General features: G+C 39.1%; 1 protein-coding gene across 2 annotated transcripts in view; it reads right to left on the bottom strand.

Moving 5' to 3' along the window:
- Positions 1 to 8631: 8631 nt before the first annotated feature.
- LGSN (lengsin, lens protein with glutamine synthetase domain) overlaps positions 8632 to 24145 on the bottom strand; it is a 43970-nt gene continuing 28456 nt past the window's right edge. The window contains exons 3-5 of one of the 2 annotated variants that reach the window (XM_019028953.3): positions 18284 to 18450; positions 13699 to 13897; positions 8632 to 13277 (exon numbers count right to left, since the gene is read on the bottom strand). In XM_019028953.3, the coding sequence (XP_018884498.1) occupies positions 13180 to 13277; positions 13699 to 13897; positions 18284 to 18450 (464 nt within the window). In that variant the 3' untranslated portion in view covers positions 8632 to 13179. Of the gene's footprint in view, positions 13898 to 18283; positions 18451 to 24145 lie in introns of both variants that reach the window. The other variant, XM_004044249.4, reaches the window with a different exon arrangement.

Genomic DNA, 24145 nt, shown 5'->3' on the forward strand with positions numbered 1-24145 from the left:
TCAGATAGTCTAATTCCAGAGACTACACCATGTAAGACTCCACACTCAACTTCCCCAATAAGCCTAGTGACTATAGTTTTTCAGGTTGTACAGTTGTTTGTGTTTCTTTGTAGAGATTTAGATCTATTACAGATAAATACATTATTTCCTTCTATCCCATTACTCTGTGTGTGTGTGTGTGTGTGTGTGTGTGTGTGTGTGTGTGTGTGTGTGAATCTGATGTGAATAATGCATTTCAGAATTCTTTACAGTACTGTGGGCAAATGCAATGTGTAAAATGTCCTTTCCTGTTGTAACTACATATCCTGAAATAGCTCTTTCTGTCCTATGAAAATCTGCACTTATTATTAACAAGAATAAAGAAGTGTTGCATAACTCCAACTAGTATCAAACAAAAACCATGTGATCTCTTGACATTGCAAGAATTTTCCCTCCTGGGAATATCAGATAGCTCAAAAAGGTTAAACGTGCTGCCAAAATTATATTCTTAAAAATATCCCAAACCATATAAGACAGAAGCCATTCAATCAGAAACTATTCTGTGTGGAATCTCTCTCCTTCCTAAAAGAAATAAGTGATGAAGTGAAATGAGATCATTCACATGTCAAGAAGGTATTAACTGTCTTAGCTGCAATCTTGATTAACAGTCATCACATTGGACCTAATAGCACAGCGGATAACATACTTTTTAAAGCATGTAAAAGCCTTCCTCAGATATTAAGAAGATATTCGGCCGGGCGCGGTGGCTCACGCCTGTAATCCCAGCACTTTGGGAGGCCGAGGCGGGTGGATCACGAGGTCAGGAGATCGAGACCATCCTGGCTAACATGGTGAAACCCCGTCTCTACTAAAAATACAAAAAATTAACCGGGCGTAGTGGCGGGCGCCTGTAGTCCCAGCTACTCGGGAGGCTGAGGCAGGAGAATGGCGTGAACCCGGGAGGCGGAGCTTGCAGTGAGCTGAGATTGCGCCACTGCACTCCAGCCTGGGCGACAGAGCCAGACTCCGACTCAAAAAAAAAAAAAAAAAAAAAAAAGAAGATATTCTAGGTATGAGAACAGCTGATTGGCTTCTGTAGCAGTTTAGAATAGCGAATGTTAGCTCCAAGGGCACACGAAACTATAAGCATGGAAGTGGCATCTTGAAAGCAGCAAAAACCTCTGTGGATTTTATTTCCCCTCAGATTCAGGGCTTATGGAAACCTCTGTGAACTACTGGACAGGTCTTGATCTTGCAGAACAGTGCTTCTCAAACTTAAGCATTCAGAGAATATGCCTAGAGCCCTTGTGAAAATACACATTTCTGAGCCTGTCAGTTTGCATTTCTAAAAAGCTCAGAGCTAATGCTTCTGCTGCTACAAGGACCCCAGTTTAAGTCACTTTGAACAGTGCTATTTCAGGGCATCCTGTAACCACTGTGAATCCTGAAACTGCCTCACTTTTTTCACTATTCTATTCTTTTCTCTCATACCAGTGAGACAGAGAAACAGCTCTGGCAACCATAAGGTCACTGTGCAGCATAGGGCTTCTCTAACTGGGAACATGAGCATGAATATCAAGTATTTCTGAAACGGGGGATCCATTCTATCCCACCTTCTCCATGAGCTTCAATGAGGCAGGTGGCCTTGCCAATTGAATTCTTGGTTGTTGTTTCATTCTATGAAGAGAAGCCATGAGGATTTGTAGTACATGTAGGGTCTAATTCAAATGCTCTTTGCAGATTTCAGTCAAGACATTTCTTTATTCTCCACTTGGCTTTAGGCTTCTGTTAATCTAACCGATAGCATAGTTTTCAGTTGAAGTGTTGAGTAGTTAAATCATACAATCACTCAGTGTCACATCTTAAGAGGGATGTCCAAAGAAGCTTAATATAATACATTTGTGAAGCTTCTTAGCAACAGGATCTGACTTTGTATGTAGTATTTTTATGTAAAAAAAAAAAAAAAAGGAAAACAATTAGTATAACAGATTTGTTGTTATAGGTAAAAAGGACATGCTCATTTAATAGATGGGGGAATTGTGGCTCTAAAAATTAGAATACTTTTTCAAGAATGTGTGTCAAGAACATTGAGAGACAGACAGCAGGCCTGCTGTGTGCCACAGTATGTGGAATGAGGTGAAGCTGTAGCTGAAGCAAGCTGCCCAGCGGGCCTCCTAGGTCCATCAATGGATAAAGGACACAACTGAGGCTAGAACACCTACAGTGCCAGAAAGAATTGAAGTAGCACTGAGATGGCAGAAGAGAGGGAACTCGAGGATGCCCTCACCATGTGAAGAGAAGAGACTGCATGTCTCACCAGCCCTCCTAGCCTGAAACAATAGGCGGCAGCAGATGACTAATTACCAGGTGTGACAAGGGACTTCTTCTAGAGGGAGGCCAGTGAAGACTCTAAAAATAGTAAAGAACCAATATGTAGATTTTTAGGCCAACAGAGTGAGGAAGAGGTGATAAATTAAACACCGATGTGTTGACTTTGAAATACCTGTGGGACATTTGAGTGGATGTACACTTTGAGAAACTAACTTGACAATCATTTGCTTATAAGTAAAAATTGAAAGTATAGGCTTTACTATCAGCATCATTGGGCTTTACTATCAGCATCATTGGGTTTTTATGCCATCCCACCAGGACTTCCTTTGCCTGACCCATCCGTGTTATAATAGAGAGAAAAGCCATGTTCACACAATGTGACATCTCCCTTCCAGGCCACAGTTCACTGGATGAGGAGTCAGTGCATTGCCCACATTAAACTAACGAATTTAGAGTTTGGACTAGAATAGACTAGCTTCAAACAGGTTGCTTGTTCAACATAAAAGATGTAAATTTGGGAAGTTGTTTCAGCAGCCATTTGCCATCATGTCGAGAAAGAAACAGAGAAAGTCAGTCTAAAGCAGGAGTGAAAGGATGATGCTGGCATGAGGAGAAACACAACAGAGGTAAGAACAGATAGAAAAGATGTCCTGGGTTATCTACAGTGCTTCAGTTTCAGGTTAGATTCATTCCTAACACCTAGACACATTGAAGGTCTTAAGAGTCCATGAGGCACTCTTCCATCTCAACCAAAAAAATTCCTTATTTTGTTTAATCAAGTTCAGTTTGATTTCCATTACTTTAAACCAAGAGTCTTGGCCAGGCACAGTGGCTCATGCCTGTAATCCCAGCACTTTGGGAGGCTGAGGCGGGTGGATCACTTGAGGCCAGGAGTTCAAGACCAGACTGGCCAACATGATGAAACCCCGTCTCTACTAAAAATACAAAAATTAGCCAGGCATGGTGGTGCGTGCCTGCCATCCCAGCTACTTGGTAGGCTGAGGCAGGAGATTCATTTGAACCTGGTAGGCAGAGATTGCAGTGAGCCAAGATCGTGTCAGCCTGGGTGACAGAATGAGACTGTCTCTCAAAAATAAGTAAATAAATAAACAAATAAATAAATAAATGTCTTAATCCATGGAAAATAATAGTAATAATAAATAAGATGTTGTGGAGACAATTTTTAGAGGGAAGAAAGGACCAAGAATGAAAGGATCTTGAATAATATTCAACATCGAATTTCAGGCAGAAAAGAGGAATTCACAAGATATTGAAAAGCTGAGAAGTGGCCAGAGAAAGAACATCTAGAACCTCTAGTGCCTTTCAAGTCAGGAGAAAACCATTTTGACAAAGAGGTAGAGGTCAGCAATTTCAAATTCTGTTTACTAGTCATAAAACATGAATGAAAAATGTCCCCTGTATTTAACAAGTGGGAGGTTATGATTAACCTTGGTGAGAACAGTTCAAGGGGATTGGTGGAGGTAGAAACGAAAATATTTGGGGGCAGTGACGGGAAGCTATGAGGAGTAAATAGAGGAAGTAGAAAGAGCAAGGACATGTAACCTAATCAATAAATTTGATTTTAAAGACAAGGACAGAAGTGAGAAGGGTACTTCGGATTAATAGATTTTTTTCCGTGTGTATGTGTGTGTGTATGTGCGCACGTGTGTGCATTATGCACCTTGCAACCATGTCAATGTGCTTAAATTCTGATGGGAAAGAAACACCAGGAGAGGAACATACTGGAGATACAGTAGAGATTGGGTACTGGCATGAGAAGGCCACAGGGGTGGGATCCTGCCAACAGTGAGAGGCACCCCTTGCACTGAAAGTTAAGAGAAGGAAGAAAGGTGCTAAGTCTGAGATAAGACGCCTGTTCTTTGTCAGGGAATTAAGGAAGTGTGGCCACGGGACACAGCACTATTAGAGTTAGTTGTATCTGCCCCTTCCTAGCCACATTTCTTTTCCTTCTTCAAGTGCTGGGGACATGGGACCTTATAACCCTTGCCATCCAGTGAGAAAGGTGGTTGGAGCCAAAGAAGTCTGTGATCCAGCACAAGACTTCGCATTGCTTGATCAATGGCATCCTCCTCTATGCTGTTTTGTTCTCTCCTCACCACATAAATTCTATCCTCCATCCATAGACATTTAGAAACATTTGTTCTCTCACTTAAAGTTAAAAGCTCTTTGTGGGAGAAAAACATGTATTGTCCAGTTTTGTATCTTCCCCTTCGTAACTTACATACAAATGGCTCTCAAAAGCAATTATTTCAAAAATTGAATAAAAATGCTACCTAGTGTCTAACTTAAACAACAATTCATTATCTAACAATCCTTTTTCACTTCAAACACTAAAGTATCATAATTTCTGTTTACCTCATAAAAAGTGAATTGATATATATGTTTTCTACTGATCACAGAAAGAAGACACTTTGTAGCATTTATTTAATTTGTAGATATTGTAGAAGCTCTTATAATGTGATTCATTTTAATGAACCTCCAAATAAGTAACAAATTACTGGATTTTCTTTTTTTCATAGTTTATTAAAGATTTCTTCTTTAGTTCTTTTCAGACCTATTTATTTCAAATCTATTGTAGAGTCATCCAAAATTTAAGACATTTAGATTAATTTTAGGCATCACATAATGCAGCTACTGTTTCTATGGTTTCATATTTCTACGTCTCTTGAATACACCCTTAAATATTGGTAATATCGTATCCTGTCAACACTCCTTCCCCCCCCCCCCCGACCCCCTGACATTGAGCCTGTATTTAATATCTATTAATCTAAAAATATTCAAATGCAAGTCATGTGATTGGGAATGCCTTTCTGCTGTTAGTATTTCTAATACATTTTTTTAATTTTCATTTATTCAAAGTAACTAGATTGAAAATCCAGTTAATGTTTAATATTCAGCTTTGCTCTAAATTCTGAGCCACCAACACTGTTTAATGGTACGTTGCTGCCCTCTAGCTTACGTTTGAAAACTTTTCTATAATGTAACAATTTATCCAGTAGTCTCTTGGATATGCCCAATACATTGATATTCATTTGTATTTAATGAATCCTATATTAGCGGTTTTATAAACATTAAATTTTTATAGTTATTAATTAAAGTGTTATTTTTCTTTCCAGGTAAAACTGATCTTATTAATCTTAGGAAACATCTTGAAGAGACAAGAAAAACTTTGTTATGTCATTGTGTAGCAGGTTCTCAGCCAATTTCTTTTTCCCTTAATTTACACATTTCGCCTCCATATAGGTTGGCTATTTTCAAAAATCAGTGTGTTTTCTTATCTTTCATTTCTTAAGAAGCCAGAGAGAAGTATCAAATCTTTTATGCTCTCAATGAATGCTGAGTTCTTGTCAAAGAATATTTCTAAAAATGAAACAAAATAAATTGATTGGCACTATTTCAAATTCTAAGGATGGTCAGAAATTTCAGCCAGGTGTTTTTTGTGTTCAAACAAATTAAGAAACTACTTAAGGCTTGAATTACTGTTATCTGACCAAAGTTCTGAAATAATGTTATGGCATCATACTTCTTTGTCATAAGACCTTCTGGCCTGGATAGAGTTATCAAGCATGTATCTACTACCTACTTCTGTTCATTTTAATGCCTAGAAGCCTTAAAACTAAAATGTAATATTCAGCATAATTTTCAGTATTGTACTTAGCTGAGACTGTAGTGAAGGGCATTCTGGTGTAGCACAGAGACCATGAGACTGAAAGTAGAAACCTGGATTTGATTCCTAGTTCGTTCAACACAACAACTTTTTAGGGTCTTAAATCTCGTTTTTAAAAATAATAAGTCTACCTTTCTCATAAAATTGTAGACAGCATGAAAAAAGGAAATGAATGAGAAAGTGCCCACATGATGTACGTTATGTACTAAGAGCTTAATAAACCTTTGTTTAATCCGTATCTAGTATAAACATTCAATTGTTCCTAGTCTTCTGATTAAGGGTAATTCTCTGCCTTTCTTCTTCTCTCTTATCAAAGTTTTCTTGCTCTTCGCCTGTCTTTTTATATACTGTTTTTCAGTCAGGCTTCTTTCTAAAAATTCTAGCTACTTTAAGAAAAAAAGAAATTTATTTAAAAAATATTAGATATTTAATAGAATCTCGGAGGGCCAGAAAATCAGGTTCAGAAGCTACGCTTGACTGTTCCAGAGACCCGACAGCCACTGGCACTGGCAATAGCACCACCAATGCCCCCCCACAATGCCACCCCAGGATGGCACCCATGGATGCCTGTCGCTGCTGCCTCCCTCAAGCTCAGCAGAGTGGAGTCCATGTTTTATGACTGCATCTGATTGGCAGAGTCCTTGTACCGTGGTGTGTCCGGAATTGGTGGGTTCTTGGTCTCACTGACTTCAAGAATGAAGCCGCGGACCCTCGCAGTGAGTGTTAACAGTTCTTAAAGGCGGCGTGTCTGGAGTTGGTTCCTTCTGGTGTTCGGAGTTTCTTTCTTCTGGTGGGTTCGTGGTCTCACGAGTGAAGCTGCGGACCTTCGCGGTGAGTGTTACAGCTCTTAAGGCGGCACGTCTGGAGTTGTTCGTTCCTCCCAGTGGATTCGTGGTCTCGTTGGCTTCAGAAGTGAAGCTGCAGACCTTCCCGGTGAGTGTTACAGCTCATAAAGGCAGTGTGGACCCAAAGAGTGAGGGCAGCAAGATTTATTGCAAAGCGCGAAGGAACAAACCTTCCAGGGTGTGGAGGGGGACCCCAGTGGGTTGCCACTGCTGCCTCAGGCAACCTGCTTTTATTCTCTTATCTGGCCCCACCCACATCTTAATGATTGGTAGAGCCCAGTGGTCTGTTTTGACAGGGCGCTGATTGGTGCGTTTATAATCCCTGAGCTAGACACAAAGGTTCTCCACCTCCCCACCAGATTAGCTAGATACAGAGTGCCGATTGGTGCATTCACAAACCCTGAGCTAGACACAGGGTGCTGATTGGTGTGTTTACAAACCTTGAGCTAGATACAGAGTGCTGATTGGTGTATTTACAATCCCTGAGCTAGACACAAAGGTTCTCCACCTCCCTACCAGATTAGCTAGATACAGAGTGTCCACACAAAGGTTCTCCAAGTCCCCACCAGAGTAACTAGATCCAGAGTGTCGATTGGCGTATTCACAAACCCTGAGCTAGACACACGGTGCTGATTGCTGTGTTTACAAACCTTGAGCTAGATACAAAGTGCCGATTGGTGTATTTACAATCCCTTAGCTAGATATAAAGGTTCTCCACGTCCCCACCAGACTCAGGAGCCCAGCTGGTTTCACCCAGCGGATCCTGCACCAGGGGCTGCAGGTGGAGCTGCCTGCCAGTTCTGCGCTGCCAGCGGGCACTCCTCAGCCCTTGGGTGGTCGATGGGACTGGGCGCCTTGAAGCAGGGGGCAGCCCTCGTCCGGGAGGCTGGGGCCACACAGGAGCCCACGGAGTAGGGGGAGGCTCGGGCATGGCAGGCTGCAGGTCCGGAGCCCTGTCCAGAGGCAAGGCAGCTAAGGCCAGGCAAGAAATTGAGCACAGCAACTGCTGGCCCAGGTGCTAAGCCCCTCACTACCCCGGCCGCTCGGCCGCTCCGAGTGCAGGGTCCTCCGAGCCCACTCCCACCCGGAACTCGCGCTGGCCCGCAAGCACCGCGCGCAGCCCGGGTTCCCGCCCGCGCCTCTCCCTCCACACCTCCCAGCAAGCTGAGGGAGCCGGCTCCGGCCTTGGCCAGCCCGGCAAGGGACTCCCACAGTGCAGCGGCGGGCTGAAGGGCTCCTCAAGTGCTGCCAAAGTGGGAGCCCAGGCAGAGGAGGCTCCGAGAGCAAGCGAGGGCTGTGAGGACTGCCAGCACGCTGTCACCTCTCAATGGCAGCAAGAGAAATTGGGAAGGTGAGGTTCTGACTTCTACTTTCTGAGACAAGAGCCCAAAGAAGAGGGATTCCACAAATCTAAGAGAGCTATTGAAAGGTTCCACATGGCTAAAAAGCATGACAACTTCACCTTGCTCTTTTTTTTGTTTTTATTGTTGTTGTTCTTTTGATCCCCATCAAGCTAATCAAATGGTGTTTACTCAGGAGTTTCTAGAAGCAGAAAACCTGAAGAAGTTCTAATGGCAGAAATTACAGGATCAATAAAAAAACACAAACTGTTGGACTTCTCCACTGTCTCTATTCCTCCCTCTCTCTGGGTAGGTGAATTTGTGTGTTTTATACTGGACAAGCATAGTATTGTACTATGCTAATAATATATGCATTGATTGATTGATTGATTAAACATTAATTGAATTCCAGAACATATGCAAGGAACAAGAAGTATTAATGCAAATGTAAGTAAGATCTGTACCTTTTATTCTGAGAAGTCACATCCTAATTAGCAATTAGGAAGTATCATGTAAACCCCTAATTATAGGCAGCATGAGAAGAGCTTTAACAGGGAAGGCACTGTGCACATAGGTAATGTTTAAAGACACAAATTCTTACCCCTGTCATAGAAAACCCAAGGTTAAAGGTATTGTCCAGTCATACCTATATCATAAACATATTGGTAAGCGTATTTTGTCAAACAGGTGACTGGAGATATGTCAATAGACTGTTCTGTTTTACTGATAAGCTCAGACTTCACTGTATGCTTTCAATTTTTATTCAGATTAAAGTTTTTTGATCTTTCATTGCCTTCAAATAATCATTTCAAGCGTTGTTGTTATTCAAACACTGTAAAATGAAATTTTAGATTATAGAATGTCCTTGAAAATAGAAACTTGTTACTACAATACTAATGTTTTAATTTCTAGTCTTAAAATATTATCACTTTTAATTTACATTTCTTATGTATACTCATTTAATTACCAACTTTAAATTCAGTAATCACATTTTTCCCCTAAGCTTTGATTAGAACAATTTTAGTAAATGAAAATAAGAAAGCAATTTTTGTAAAGCTATTTATAAAACACCCTTTTCGAGCCATAAAGAAGCTTTCCAAATCGTTTTTTTCAGCATTAGGTCTACAAAAAAAAATTATTTATGTTCTGCTTAAGATACACAGATCCAAAACTCCTTCATTGTCTGCTCATCTTTGTTTTGGTCTCCCCTAGTATGGTGGCTCCCAGCTGAAGGCTTAGCACACAAATGGTGCTCAATAAGTGCTGCTGAATGAATGTCTGACCCTCTTAACCCAGACCAAGAAGGTAGAAGCATCAGCAGAAAGTCCCTTCAACAATAGAAAGCCTATGAACAGATGAAAGAAATAGAAAAATAGATAACTGATTTTTACATGTACCTACCCCAATTTGTCTTTTGCCCTGAACTCTGCTGGCCAATGCCTCTTTTTGGGTTGCCTTAAAGAACAAGAATATACATCAGCACACACCTAACTGAAATCTTGGAGACTGCCACACCAACTTACATTATCAACTGATTTGTAATCTATGGCTGAATATTTTCTTTGACTCACTACTGTACACTTAATACTGAAGATAATATTCCTAGTTATATAATTCCTTCACATGGCATCCTGAGTACTGTGTTTTTAAGTTATGCTAATAATGCGAAAGGGGAAAAAACGGCTTCAAACACTGTGATTATCAGACTTTTTACAGCATCTTTGCTCATTACGGTAAAATGAAGTCAATGCATTAGACATGTTTCATTAAGGCCCGTGGACTATAAAGGGATATGCCACTTTATAGGGATGAGTTAGAGCCAATCCCATTTTTTGCATGTGTGGATCCCTTTGATTAACTCAGATTATCCTCTCTAGAAGTGGGAATATTGAGGAAGTGGTCTTTCACTGGTTCTTATACCTTTATTCTTTCATCCCCAAATCCCTCAAATTCCCCACTCATATGCACACACACACACACACACACAAACACACATACAACACACACATGGAAAAGAGAAAATAAATTTCATTGCAACTAACAAAGAATCAAAATCATTGTGGCTTAAAGAAGATAGAAGTTTGGTTCTCTCTCAGGTAAACATCTGGATGTAGGCAAGTCAAACTGCTCTACAAAGCAGAGGTTCCACCTTATTACTGTACCCTGTGAAGCAAACCTCCCTTCCCAAGGACATTATCCTAGCCACATTATCTGTAGGCCACTCAGCAGGAAGGGTGAAGGCAGCAAGAGAAAGAAAGGGCAGAGCACACAGCATCCGTCATTTAAAAAAATGTTCTGAAGTGTGGTAGGGCATGGTGGCTCATGCCTGTAATCCTAGCACTTTGGGAGGCCGAGGCAGGCTGATCACCTGAGTTCAGGAGTTCAAGACCAGACTGGCCAATATGGTGAAACCCCATCTCTACTAAAAGGCCAGGCATGGTAGCAGGCACCTGGGATCCCAGCTACTTGGGAGGCTGAGGCAGGAGAATTGCTTGAACCCAGGGGGCAGAGGTTGCAGTGAGCCAAGACCCCCCCAACTGCACTTCAGCCTGGGTGACAAAGTGAGACTCCATCTCGGAAAAAAAAAAAATACAAGAAAAGAAAAGAAAATGTCCTAAAGAACTTACATGCAACACTTCTACTTTCACCTCTTTGCACTGAACCTAATAACATGACCACATCCAACCTTAATGAAGGCTCGGAAATATCATTTCATTTTTCATTGCTTTCAAAGAACATATTGAGGTTTTATTACTGAGAACAGAGGGGGAAATGAACAGAGGGGAATTTTCTAGCAGACAGCTAGAAAATTGGCATGAGAGTCTTCCTTATCCCTCCCATGATGTAATGTGTGGGATTTCATTCTGGAGGTTTCAGGACAGGTTACCTTCCTTCCCCCAGCTACCCTACACTATCTTTCTCTCTACCCCATATGCATCCATGAATTTTATTCTTTTCTTTTTTTTAAGACAGTGTCTCACTCTGTCAACCAAGCTGGAGTGAAGTGGTGTGATTATGGCTCACTGCAGCCTCAAACTCCCAGGCTCAAGCGATCCTCCCTTCTCAGCCTCCCACGTAGCTGGGACTACGGGCATGTGCCACCATGCGAGGCATTTTTTTTTTTCTGTAGAAACAGGGGTCTCACTATGTGGTCCAGGCTGGACTCAAACTCCTGGCCTCAAGCAATCCTCCTGCCTTGGCCTCCCAAAGTGCTGGGAACTTTCTTCTTATGTATCCAAACACACTTCTCCTGCTCAAAGGAGAAAAGAAGGGAGTAATTAGTGAAGGATAGACTGACTGTCACTATTTAAGCTACTGAGTAATATGAATTTTAATAAGAGGATCTGAGCCAAATTCTAATCCTCTGCTTGTGTGTTTGCTATCTAAATTGAGACCACAGTCAGTTTTAATTGAACATAAAATCTGCTGTTTGATCCTAAGCAGTAGAATAATGTTTCATTTGCTAGTAAGTGGATTTTGGACTTCTTCCCAAAAGAAGCTAAACTTTTGTGATAGTTAACAATATTATCTCATTCAAACAAAGGCCTGGAACACGTAATATTCTCTGGGGAGGTACCAACCTCTGTGAGCAGCAGATTCAGTAATTTGAATAACAAACTTAAACTCCAAACATAGCCCTGGCTAGCCAGGCAGTTGTTCTCACACTCCACAGAGCACTAGAGGTTTCAGAGGGACATCTAGTTTCAAAGAATGAAGCAGAGTAGACAGAGCCCACCTACCCTCACACACAAACATCTTTCTATCTATACTTTGTGTATTGAACTTGTATATGAGGCATTGTTAAAAGAAAGGCTTTAACTACTTTTAAAATCTGACCTCGTTGTTACCAGCTCCAATTCTATTCCTTAGGGTTTTGTTTCTTGAGGACATTAAAACCTTGAAGTTCATAAGCTTTTCAGGAGCTAGTGGAGAAGGGTGAAAAGAGAAGAGACTTAGGGGAAAACTGCCTACCTGTCATTATATTTTGGCAAAAGTTTATTTAACTTGTTTAGAAAGATCATAATGGTGCATACAACCTGGATTCACAATATTATTTGATTAGCGAGACTATATTAGTATATTTGTCTCCCTGGAAATCATAACCTATGTGTACCATTAAAATTTCTTCTCCTTTTCTTTTTTAGTCATTTAAATTTTGCTTTCTAATGCTTAAGTCTTTTTTTTCTTAATGTGCGAATATATTTATTGCCCCCCAAAATTGGATATTCTTATCCAGGTCAACATACACATAGGAAATGACTAACTGACAAGATCTGGTAAGTTTGCATATTATAGCTTCACCACAACTTTGTTGTTTGTTTCTGTTATCAGAATCTTCTCAGCAGTCCTACTTCATCTTTCAAATATTCCATGGACAAAAAAAAAAAAAGTCAAAAGCATTCGTAATCTTGTTATTGTTGCTGTTGTTAATTACAAAAGTTCAGTCTTTTTGTTTTGGTAGATTAGCTTTAAGTAACAATTACATGTCTAAAGGAGTAGTTGTGAGCTCTATTCTAAATAAAATACTCTAAGAATTTATTTCTCTCTGCAGCTATTTCTTCATTCTCCAACTCATATTTCTTCATGGCAACAAAATATCGAATAAAGGTTTCTCCTAGAGCCTGTCTCAGACATTGATCTTCTTCCAGTGCCACAAGGGCATCTTCTAGTTTTAAAGGGATCTCAGAAGGTTCTACTTGGTAAAAGTCTGTGCTCTCATCTGGACCAGCCAAGACCTCATTACTGCTATGAAGTCCATCTAAGCCAGCAGCAACAGTTGCAGCCAGCACCAAGTAAGGGTTTGCTGTTGCTGAGCCTAGTTTATTTTCTATCCGGGTGCCTTTCTCTCCATGACATTTGATATTAAATATACAGCTATTGTCATTGTATCCCCATGTTGTAGGCACACTCTTCTTCAGGTCTTTCCTGTCCTTGGAATAACGCTTTCGGCAGCTAACAGAAGGCGCCATCAGGCAGCTGAGCGCAGCAGAGTGCTTCAAGAGTCCTGCCAACCATTTTTTCCCAGTGATCGTGAGCTGCTCAGTTCCAGAAGTGCTGCAGAACATGTTTTTCGTCCTATCGACATCCCAGAGACTATGAGACAAAATCCCTGAATCACAAAATCCAGTCTCAATGAAGAAGCTGGCAATGTAATTATATTTCCTCGCCACTTCTTTGACACCTGTTCTGAGGGTAAATGCATTATCAGCTGAGCTAATGCCAAATTCAGGCAGGAAAGAGATTTCCATCTGACCAGGCCTGGTAGAGGAGGAAAAACTCTCGACATTGGCTCCAGTGTGATACAAGCCATCAACAAGTTCCTGCATGAAGGGCTGATCATGGTTATTTAAAAATGTTGAAGCAGGAAAAGATATAATCTTTGAATTTAAAATTTCAGGCACACCAAAAATGCAAAAATCATAGATGAAAGCAGAAAGCAGGGAAAAGCCAGAGGCCTGCAGCTGGCTCAGCTGCCTCTTTGCAATGTACCTTGGGGAAGTCAAAAGAGGCTCACCAGTCACAGTGAAGGTATCACATATCACTCTTGCAGTTCTGTCAGCCCATGGCAAAACTCTAAAGGTTGATAACTCTGGCATTAGGACTATGTCGCTATTAAAACATGTGGCTCTTATGTGATTCATTTCATTGTCCTTAGGATTTGGTATCACTTCAAGATAACCTCGGGGCATGCAAACACCGTGGCTCACTTTCTCCTAAAGAAGGAAAAAAATGAAGAAATTAGGTTTTGAAAACAAACAAAAGGGTTGGGGCGGGGGGCGGGGGGAAAGCCTTGCTAATGAAAAAAAATATATATATATATATATAATAAATATATATATATATGTTTAACATTTGTTGGTTAACATTAACTTGATATCAGATAAATGTTAAACATTTTAAAATAAAACCCCCAAAGGCAACTTTATAAACAATGCATTGTTTTAAGCCTTGAAGGCCTTATATGCTCTTAGATCTGAAAATAGCAGTTATAAATGAAAGGTATAATGATAAAGAAAATCCGTTACAGCAAAAAACAAAGGTAAAGCCTTATGGAATTATTTGAAATTATCATCATCAAAAGTGCTTCCTGAAGCACTTTTTATTTTATAGTACAGTTGTTAATTCTTCAGATAAGGCTTTATTTTTGCTTATTTTATTGTAATTCTGAGTTAACTGACCCTCAAAAGTCTACAGTAAACAATTCTCAATCCTTCTCAAATTGCAGACTATGGTCAGTACTGTGGCACACAGCACATTTGTCCTAACACCAGGGGAGCCAGGACGCTGACAGCTGCATTCCTCTCTTTATTCACTTTTACAACCCATTTAAGAATTAAAAACTTCACTGTCTGAGTCCCAGAACCTTTGTCCGTGAATGTGGACCTATAACTCCAAAGTTATAGCTTCCAAAATGTTGTAGCCTTCAAGTCAGCATGAACTGGGTGTCAACAGATCTGCCTTCTCATCCTAGCTCTTTCGTTAATTGCTTCTGTGAATTTCGGCAAGTCATTGGATTATGTGCCTCAGCTTCCACATCAGCAAAACAAGTGTTAGACTAGATGACTGCTAAGGTACTTTCTAGCCATCTATCTCTAGGGTTCAGTGAATTTGGTCATTTATTTAACTTTTGCTCTGTGCCAGGCAACAGGGAAGCGATAAGGTTATTAAGTTGAACAGACACATAAAACAATTTCTGGAAATTATGTATTAGATATATCAACAAGGTTGAAGGTTACGTTAATAGATGGAGAAAAATCACTGAGTGTAAAAGGTTGGTTCTCATGAAGTCAGTGAAGATCATGAGGTTAATAAAACACTCTAACAATCTGCAAGCCAGACACTTTCCTTTTCTTTCTTTCTCTTTCTTTCTCTTTTTTTCCCCTTATAAACAACAGAAACTTATTCCTCTTTAGTTCTGGAGACTGAGAAGTGCGAGATAAAGGCAACAGCAGATTTGGTGTCTGGTGAGGGCTGCTTTCTGGTTCGTATATGGCTTCTTCTTGTGTATCCTTACATGGTGGAAGGAAGCCAGACTATTTCTTATGCTACCTCCAGACCCCAAGAAGCATGGCTATCAAAGAGGGGCTGGTATTAGCCAAAGTAATTTACTGGTTCACTCTTCCGCATTTGCCCATGAACCACTGCCTCCACTTTCCACCATCTCTACACATATTTTCGAATGCTATTTGACTGAACTTATCCAACTCCACTTTAACCAATAATAAAGTTGAGTGAGCCAAACACCATTTGGTGCCTGCCTAATTTTCCAACTCACTCAGGGACCTGTACATGTAAACTTTATACACACGCGCACACACACACACACACACACGCATACTGTGGGATATTAGAATATTATAGCATGGAATCCTTTAATTCATATTTTCACTATAAGCAATAATGTCATTTCCCTGCTTGTCAGTTTTTTAGTTTGAAATTCCGTATATTAGTTCTTTACATATCTAAAATGAGAAATAATATATTTTATTCATGAGACTTCTATGAGTTCCTGCAATTTAAATCTGTGTTTGTATGCACTTGGCTGTGAGTAGTAGAGAACAGCTGGTTGCCATTTCACTCCAATAGTCCTATATGAACTCAAACCATAGTAAAAAGTCACACTTTATTCTTTAGATTATTTAATTCGTATTTTTTTGAACACTCTTTTCTGGCACTGTAATTTGCTTTATTCTTTTCTTGGACATAGAGAATGCAGACTACTCTATTAGTTACGGGAAATATATGAATATATGTTAATATATTCATGATAATATATTGTCTTAAGTAGTGTTTATAGATATAAAGCACTGGAACAACTTCATCTTCAATATAGATCACTATGGACCCAATAAAATTTTTGCAGAATAACTTAAATCCTTATCACAAATGAAACTTGGACCATAGTAAAGGTCATCTTTTGAAATAAGCCAAGAATTAGTTACAAGTCCTGTAACAATATATTATAATTTGGCTAGATCAAATATAGAAAAAGCCTACATTATTTGCATATAATTTAAATAAAAATCAACCCTTTTGATAGAACAGAGATAATATAAGTTGGTTGTAAGATTTAAACCTTAAAACACCACACACACATGCAATGTTTAGGTTACTTTGCACAAATGAATCTTTTTTTTTTTTTGAGATGGAATAAGGTACACACACACACACACACGATATTTAGGTTACTTTGCACAGATGAATTTTTTTTATTTTTTTATTTTTTGAGATGGAGTTTCACTCTTTTTGCCCAGGCTGGAGTGCAATGGCGCGATCTCGGCTCACTGCAACCTCCGCCTTCCGGGTTCAAGCGATCCTCCTGCCTCAGCTTCCCAAGTAGCTGGATTACAGGCCCCTGCCACCAGGCCCAGCTAATTTTTGTATTTTTAGTAGAGATGGGGTTTCACCCTGTTGGCCAGGCTGGTCTCAAATTCCTGACCTCAGGTGATCCGTCGGCCTCAGCGTCCCAAAGTGCTGGGATTACAGGCATGAGCCACTGTGCCCGGCCTCTTAAACCTATTTTTAATGTCTATTCACAGCAAATTTTCCAAAATAAATTATTTTCTCTTAAATTACAAATATTCATTGTGCTAATACTCATTATTTATACCTTCACAAGTTTCAAAAATAAATTTAAAGTGGCTTCTTAAAAAAATATAGATACTCTATGATCATTAAATGAGAACAAAATAATAATAACTAGGTAATGAAATAGGGAAGTTAGTTATTAGGAAACTGGGACTAAGAATAAATATAGCCATTGAGAAGGTGTATAATGAGTTACATTAAAATTCTCATGATAAACAAACTTTTTCTCTAGCTAAACTCAAGGAAAAAAAGTGTTTTTTGTATGTGGGATATTGAACAAAATAATGAAAAATATTTTCAGTAGCAGTTGGATAAAAAAAAGTATGCAGAATTTTTCTCTTTATGTCAATTATATCAATCCTTAGCAAGTATAAGCAGCATACTGTTTTATTTTTGTAAAAGGATTCCACTGAGAAACTAGAGTAATGCCCTATATGTGGACTTTTAGGTGCCATTAGTAAAATAAATGATTAAAATTTGACAAAAACTAAATAGCAAACAGTTTTACATTGAGGTCTCTGGCAAGTACTTAAAGTGCCAGTTACTTTTCCTTATGATTGAAAGAGACTCATTTGAATTACATTCTGGGCTTGTCCACAAGAAAATCCTCATTTTTAATAAAAATTAAACAACATGTATTCTTGCCTGAATGACAAGGAAACAATATCTGCAAGCAGGTCCAAATAATTCCTTAAGAAACAAGTTTGAATCTGTTAGAATTATTTAAAAAGAGTTTTTGAAGATGTCCAGTTTTACCCAACATGAAGCAAATTTAAAAATTAGAATCTGATGTTAATGTGATAAAAGTGTAATATTTTTAAACAGTTAAACCTAGAGGATGCTTAACTTTCACACTTTCTTAAATAGTACCGACCTGATGTCCCTTGCTAAGAAATTTGATATTTAATTAACACAACAACTCAGTCATCAAAATAAACACATGACAAAAACTGATACAAAAAATTAAGGAAGTCTCAAAACAACAAAAACACAATATTTCTTGATATCATCATTTTTGGGAATTTAATAATATTCATTAAGTCATCCAACAACAATGGAATGTTTTCTTATCAGAATTTGGAGCTGAAAGGAATACATTTTTTATCTAGCAAATATTTTCTATTTAATCATTTTTTCCTTTTTATGTTTGCTTTTGGGTCTTCTGTTGCAATTTTCTCATGTCAAATAAAATATAATCTTCATAATTGCAGTAAGGGAGAAAAAATAATTCTGTAGAGCAAAATTATTCAAGGCAGGACTAAAATTACCAGTCTCAGTTTTGTATTTCTATTGGGTAAAGAAATTGCTGTTTGAGAGCTGAGAGTACATGTTTAGCTCCTTGGGGAGCAATAATGTGTTTGGGAGGAACAAGGGAAGAAACAAAATAAGTTATTTATTTTCAGCTTGAATTGCTGTATAAGATTACAGGAAAATAAGAAAGAGTAATAAGAACTGTTTGCTTGCTAATGGTCATGAAATTACATTTAGTCACAACTGTGTGTAAAACTCACTTGAAAAAAGTGTGCAGGGATAGTCTTAGACCTGGACACGCCGTGGAGGTCTGTTGCTTCAAATCGTACAAACTGGAGGCGATTTTTGGCCATGGCTTGTCTAATGTGTTTCATTCTAGAAGAGAGTTGAGGTGGGGTCAAAATTTGACTGCTGTCCCTCATGCAATCTGCAAAATAAAAAAATAGGTTCTAACTCATGAGATCATGATGGACTGAGAAGCAAAAGGAGACTGGAGACTAGTGAATTAGTCAATATTATTAACAAAAACATTATATATTCATCATGTCACTGGCTTAGAGTTGGATATCTTACCTTTCTTATTCTGCCTTTACCGTCTTCCCAAGAACATTGTGTCTAAACAACCTGAGAGATCATTTATCAGTTAGGACGAGGTCAAAATTGACATTATTTGCATAAGGATATAGCGATATCATATGTAGATACTTACTGAAAATCCCTTTGCTTATGGAAATTAGAACATATTTGCATAAGTTCACAGCAAAAAAGGGACCATAAAAGCCTGTCTGTAGGTGACTATTATTAAACATATTTGGGCTTCTTGAACTAACTGTTAATTTCTAAATTTAAACTTCTATATGATTAAAAGTGAATTTGGTTTTATTTTCAGGGGTTTTGTTTCATTCTGGGAGTTTTTTGCCCAAAGGGCTTTATATCTTTTTAATGGCATCTAACTCTAAGAAATGTACATATTTCTGTCAAATTTAAAACTTGCTTAAATAAGCAAACAAAAGTGTGGGGTTTTTTTAAGAATGAGAGTGTAGGAGATGAAAAATCTGGACTGCATACTCAATTTAAAATTAGAAATATAAAAAACATTCTTTTCAAGACTTTTAAGATGGTTTGAAAATTCTAACTGTAGAGCTAGAAGAGAACTTTGGAGCTAAATCATCTAATCTAACCAACTCGTTAGCTTGAGTCCCAAAGTGGTACAATGAGTTACTCCAAACCACACCATCAGTCCACTGCAGAATTGAAACTAGAATGCAGACTTTTGATTCAAGCTGGGTGGCTTATTACCACAAATTAAATTAATATGTCTATAGCACATAGAATGGACAGGCAAATAGTACACATTATAAATGTTAGTTGCTGTCAGAACTTTTAGGAGAGGAAGCAGAGTGTAGTTTGGGTTAGCACAAAACACTGAAGTCCATCTACCTCCCTTCCAATCCTGCCTTTGCCCTAGCAACAATCTTATCCTCTTTATGACTTGACTTTCTCATCAATAACATATGACCCACTTCATAGGCTTGTTATGAGGATTAACAAGTTATTAACAGTTACTGGCAGACAGTAAGCACCATGTAAGTGCTACTTAAATGCATAAAGTGAGTACAATTACTCTAGCCCAAGTAAATGTTATCATGATCAAGTCTGCATCCAAACACCCATCAGTCTCTCACATCATTGATGTTGAGCAGCTATAATTTTAAAGTGATACCTGAGTATTCTTTTGCAAGATATAATTAGGCTTTAAAACTAAGCATAAAGATTGACAGTTTAGAAACACAGATTAAGTAGATTTTAAGTATGAAGCATGGGAAAAACAAATTACTGGTTCCACATATGCAAATATATTAGTGATAATGTGCTATCACTGATACATTTGGCTGCTCTGAAACTCCGGAGGCTTTATAACTACCTTCCATTTAAAACAAACAATTAAACTGTAGCAATTAAAGTATTTCATGCTAAATTAACCTTGCTGTATTCCCAACCTACACTGAAATATTGGGTGTTCAGCCCAAGATGAAGAATGCTCCTTAAAACAAAATGCATAGGCATTTTAAAATATGGAAATTTGGGTCAGGCGTGGTGGCTCACTCCTGTAATACCAGCAGGAGTGAGGTGGGCAGATCACTTGGGGCCAGGAGTTCAAGACCAGCCTGGGCCAGTTCAAGACCAGCCTGGGCAACATAGCAAAACCCCATCTCTACTAAAAATACAAAAATTTGCTGGGTGTGGTGTCATGCGCCCGTAGTCCCAGCTACTAAGGAGGCTGAAACACAAGAATCGCTTGAGCCTGGGAGGTAGAGGTTGCAGTGAGCAAAGATCGCGCCACTGCACTCCAGCCTATGCGACAAAGAGGGACTGTCTTAACAAATAATAATAATAATATGGAAATTTTTAGATAATGAGTATTCTAAACATAATAAGCAATTATACATAGGCTATAAAGAAGACATCTCCTATAAAAGGAGAAAGGGTAATTTTTTTGGTTCACTAGTAATAGGATAACAGGTAGTCTTACTAGTTTTTTGCTTTATCTGTGTCTCCTGAACTTTCTACAATGGATACATATTATTTTAAAAGAATAATATTTGGCTGGGTGCAGTGGCTCAAGCCTGTAATCTCATCACTTTGGGAGGCCGAGGCGGGTGGATCACGAGGTCAGGAGTTCAAGACCAGCCTGACCTACATGGTGAAACCCCGTCTCTACAAAATGTTTTTTAAAAAACTAGCCAGGCATGGTGGCATTCACCTGTAATCTCAGCTACTCAGGAGGCTGAGGCAGGAGAATCTCTTGAGCCTGGGAGGTGGAAGTTGCAGTGAGCTGAGATGGTGCCATTGTACTCCACCCTGGGTGACAGAGTGAGACTCCATCTCAAAAAAATAAATAAATAAATAATAATAATAATTTTCATTCACTCAACATAGATATTTTTCATCATCACATACTATTCATACTGAACGTGTACCTAGGAATCAGCCAGAAAGAGCCCTACCCTCATAGAACTTTATATTATGATGTGGGGCAAGTATAGATAATAAACATGCCATCAAATACAAGGGTGGGATAAATTCACACAGTGAAAGGGCTGGAAAAAAAAAAACCACAATCACCTGAAGTATTAATTGTATGAAACTTGATCACAACATGGACAGCTCTAACCCTTGATTAATTTTGAAGTCTCCAAGTTGCCCTGTGACTGGACAGTGAGTAGGGTATGTGTATTAGTTTGCTAAAGCTACTATGACAAATGCCCCAGACAGGCGGCTTACACAGAAATTTATTTTCTCATAGTTCTGAAGGCTAGAGGTCCGAGACCAAAGGTGTCAGCAGGATTGTTTCTTCTAAACTCTCTCTCCCCTTGGCTTCTAGACAGCCATCTTCTTCCAGCACCTTCACATGTTCTTTTCTCTGTGCATGTCTATGACCTAAACTCTTCTTCTTATGAGGACATGAATCATAATGGATTAGGGGCCACCCTACTGACCTAAGTTAACATTAATTACCTCTTTAAAGAACGTATCTCCAAATTCAGCCACACTATCAGGTACTGAAGGTTAGGATTTCATTTTAACAATTTTGGAGGAACACCATTCAACACATAACAGTGTATCATTCTGTTTCTATTTTCTTCAGTGTCCTTATTGGCACCTGCCACACTGTATACTCACATGTTCCTGTCATTCTCCAATGCCTATCAGCTCCTTGAGAGCCAAGGCTTAGTTTTACCTGCTGCTGTTTTCTTGGTACTTGTAGCAGTATAGGCATCTCATAGTCACTCAACAAATATTTTTTAAATAAGTGAGTGAGTGAATGAATGAATACATCCTGTGTGATTTGACTTTGTCTAATTAATAAGTAAAAGTTGTCATCATATATTTTAGTACATATCCTAAGCATCAATTTTTCATTTAAAAGTTCAATTCTTTCACCAAATATGAGAACCCTATCCAATCCCATTTCATTTTCAAGGCATCAACTGATCTTGCTGCATCATTGTCTGAATTTCTTTTCTTCAATAAATCATACTTGTTATTTACAATTAAACCTTTTGGTCAGCCTTTCCCAGTTGCACATGTTGAATAGCAGGCAGATAATTGCCAGTTCAGGAGCTCATTTGTTTTTCCTACAGTGTGGTTCCTAGGAGATTTTCTTCTTTTCTATTCCCTCAGAGGATTAATAAATTAAATCAATGTGTTTTTATAGAAGATGTTTTAGTGCTGTGAATGTTTAGGGAAAAAATAAGAAAATATTAAAAAAAAAACAAAAAAAACCCTTAAAGCTCTATAGCAACTAGGAGGCCTTGGAGAAATTTTGTCTGTGTTCAGTGACAATGAGGACATATATCAGTTATATATAGAGAACAAGCCATGGTCACTTATAAAAGGGAAATTGAAGAGATGTTTGGGCTTTCAGAAATACCAATTCAAAGAAAGGGAAAAGTGCACTTCAGAGAAAACTCTGGAATACATTCAGCTTATTGCACACCTAGCATAATGTACCATGCTCTTTCAAGGTCCAGCCATCTTTCATCATTGTGGCTATGGTGGGAGCCACCCTGTTGGTGCTACCTTCTGGCCACATCATATTAGCGCAGACATTGTTGGAAAGCCCAGGTGGCAGAATAACCAGGTACAAAGCAGGGAAAAAAAGCAATACAATAAAAAGTGGGAGGGAAAGGAGGCTTTTCTTTGAAAAAAACAAGTATTAGTTTTGGAAAAACTTAGAGAAGTTATTCCAAAGAAGAAATACCATATCAAAATTCCTTACACTTATTTTGGGAGTTTATTTTTAAATTATGTATATGTATTGGTTTGTGGTTTAAATTTTTAGTACTGAAGGCCTATAGAGAACTTAATACACTCTGGGCCAAAAAGGGAGCTTCTGAGCTAAAGAAGTTGAGTTAGTAACGGTACCCATGCTGTAAGTCACAATTGACAGTGCAAAGAGAGCTCATGATACAAGATCTTTCTCCAGATTTCTGGCTTAAGACAAAGAAACGGTAAATCCATCTCTCTTTTGTAGCTGAAATTAGAATATATAAAACAATGACCACAAACTGTGGAGGAGCCAATGTGGCCAGCAGATGTTATCTGATTAGTCTTCCCAGTGTTTAGAAACTTTTTTGAAATAGTGGACAGCACTTCACTATTAGAAAATTTTATGTAAAAATCTTGAGTTCAAATTTATTTTGAAACTAGATCTGGTAACCCTGGGTAGGTATTTCTCCATAGCAACAACTGGTTGGAACTCTGAGGTAGTCTAGATGGGCAGGCAACCTCTGCTTCACGGGGTGGCAAGCATTTTCTGTAAAGGACCAGATAGTAAATATTTGCAGCCGTGTAGGCCACATGGTATTCGTTGCAGCTACCCATTTAGCACAATGTCATTTTAGCACAAAAGCAGCTATAAACAATTTGTAAACATTACTTAGAAAAACTGACCAGCAAGCTGAATTTAGCCTTTGGGCCATAGTCTGTTGCTCTCTGCTCCAGTTTTCTCATGACCAGAACCACTCCCTATGTTCTTACACCAGCCCATCTTTTGTATTAACTGTCTGGCCCCTGTGGGTATTTGTATCAACAGCCGCCTGATGTTCAGAGGTTGTTAGTGCTCATGCTCTTCACTTTGGAGAAATTCATAAAGCCAAAGTAGAGAGAAATTCAGTTATGAGAGACGGTGTGGTAGTGAGATGGGAGAGTTCCCTGACCTCCTCGCGGAGCATGCAACAGGGGCATGACTCATTTACTCGGCCACTGCACTCAAACCACTTATGGGAGGGGGAACGTGCAGGTGAGCCAAGGTGAGCGCTTTCGGGTTGCGGCCCTACAGCAGTGTTTAGGGGTGTTACCATGCTCTTTTAGTTTTGCCATCCACGGACGGCTAAGTGTTAACCAGCTCAGTGGAGAGTCCGGGTAACGGCCTTTTACACCCTATTCTCTAGGTACCTGGCTCTTTGTCCGGAGTCCGGGAAGAATCAGGTCACATGGACTAGAAGGATGGTGAATGTGGGGATTTTATTGAGTGATGGAGGTGGCTCTCAGTGGGGTGGTTGGGGAGCAGGAAATGAGATGGAATGGGAGTATGACTTTCCCCTGGAGTTCGGCTG

Source organism: Gorilla gorilla, chromosome 5 (genome assembly GCF_029281585.2).
Source record: "Gorilla gorilla gorilla isolate KB3781 chromosome 5, NHGRI_mGorGor1-v2.1_pri, whole genome shotgun sequence".
Classification (NCBI taxonomy): domain Eukaryota; kingdom Metazoa; phylum Chordata; class Mammalia; order Primates; family Hominidae; genus Gorilla; species Gorilla gorilla.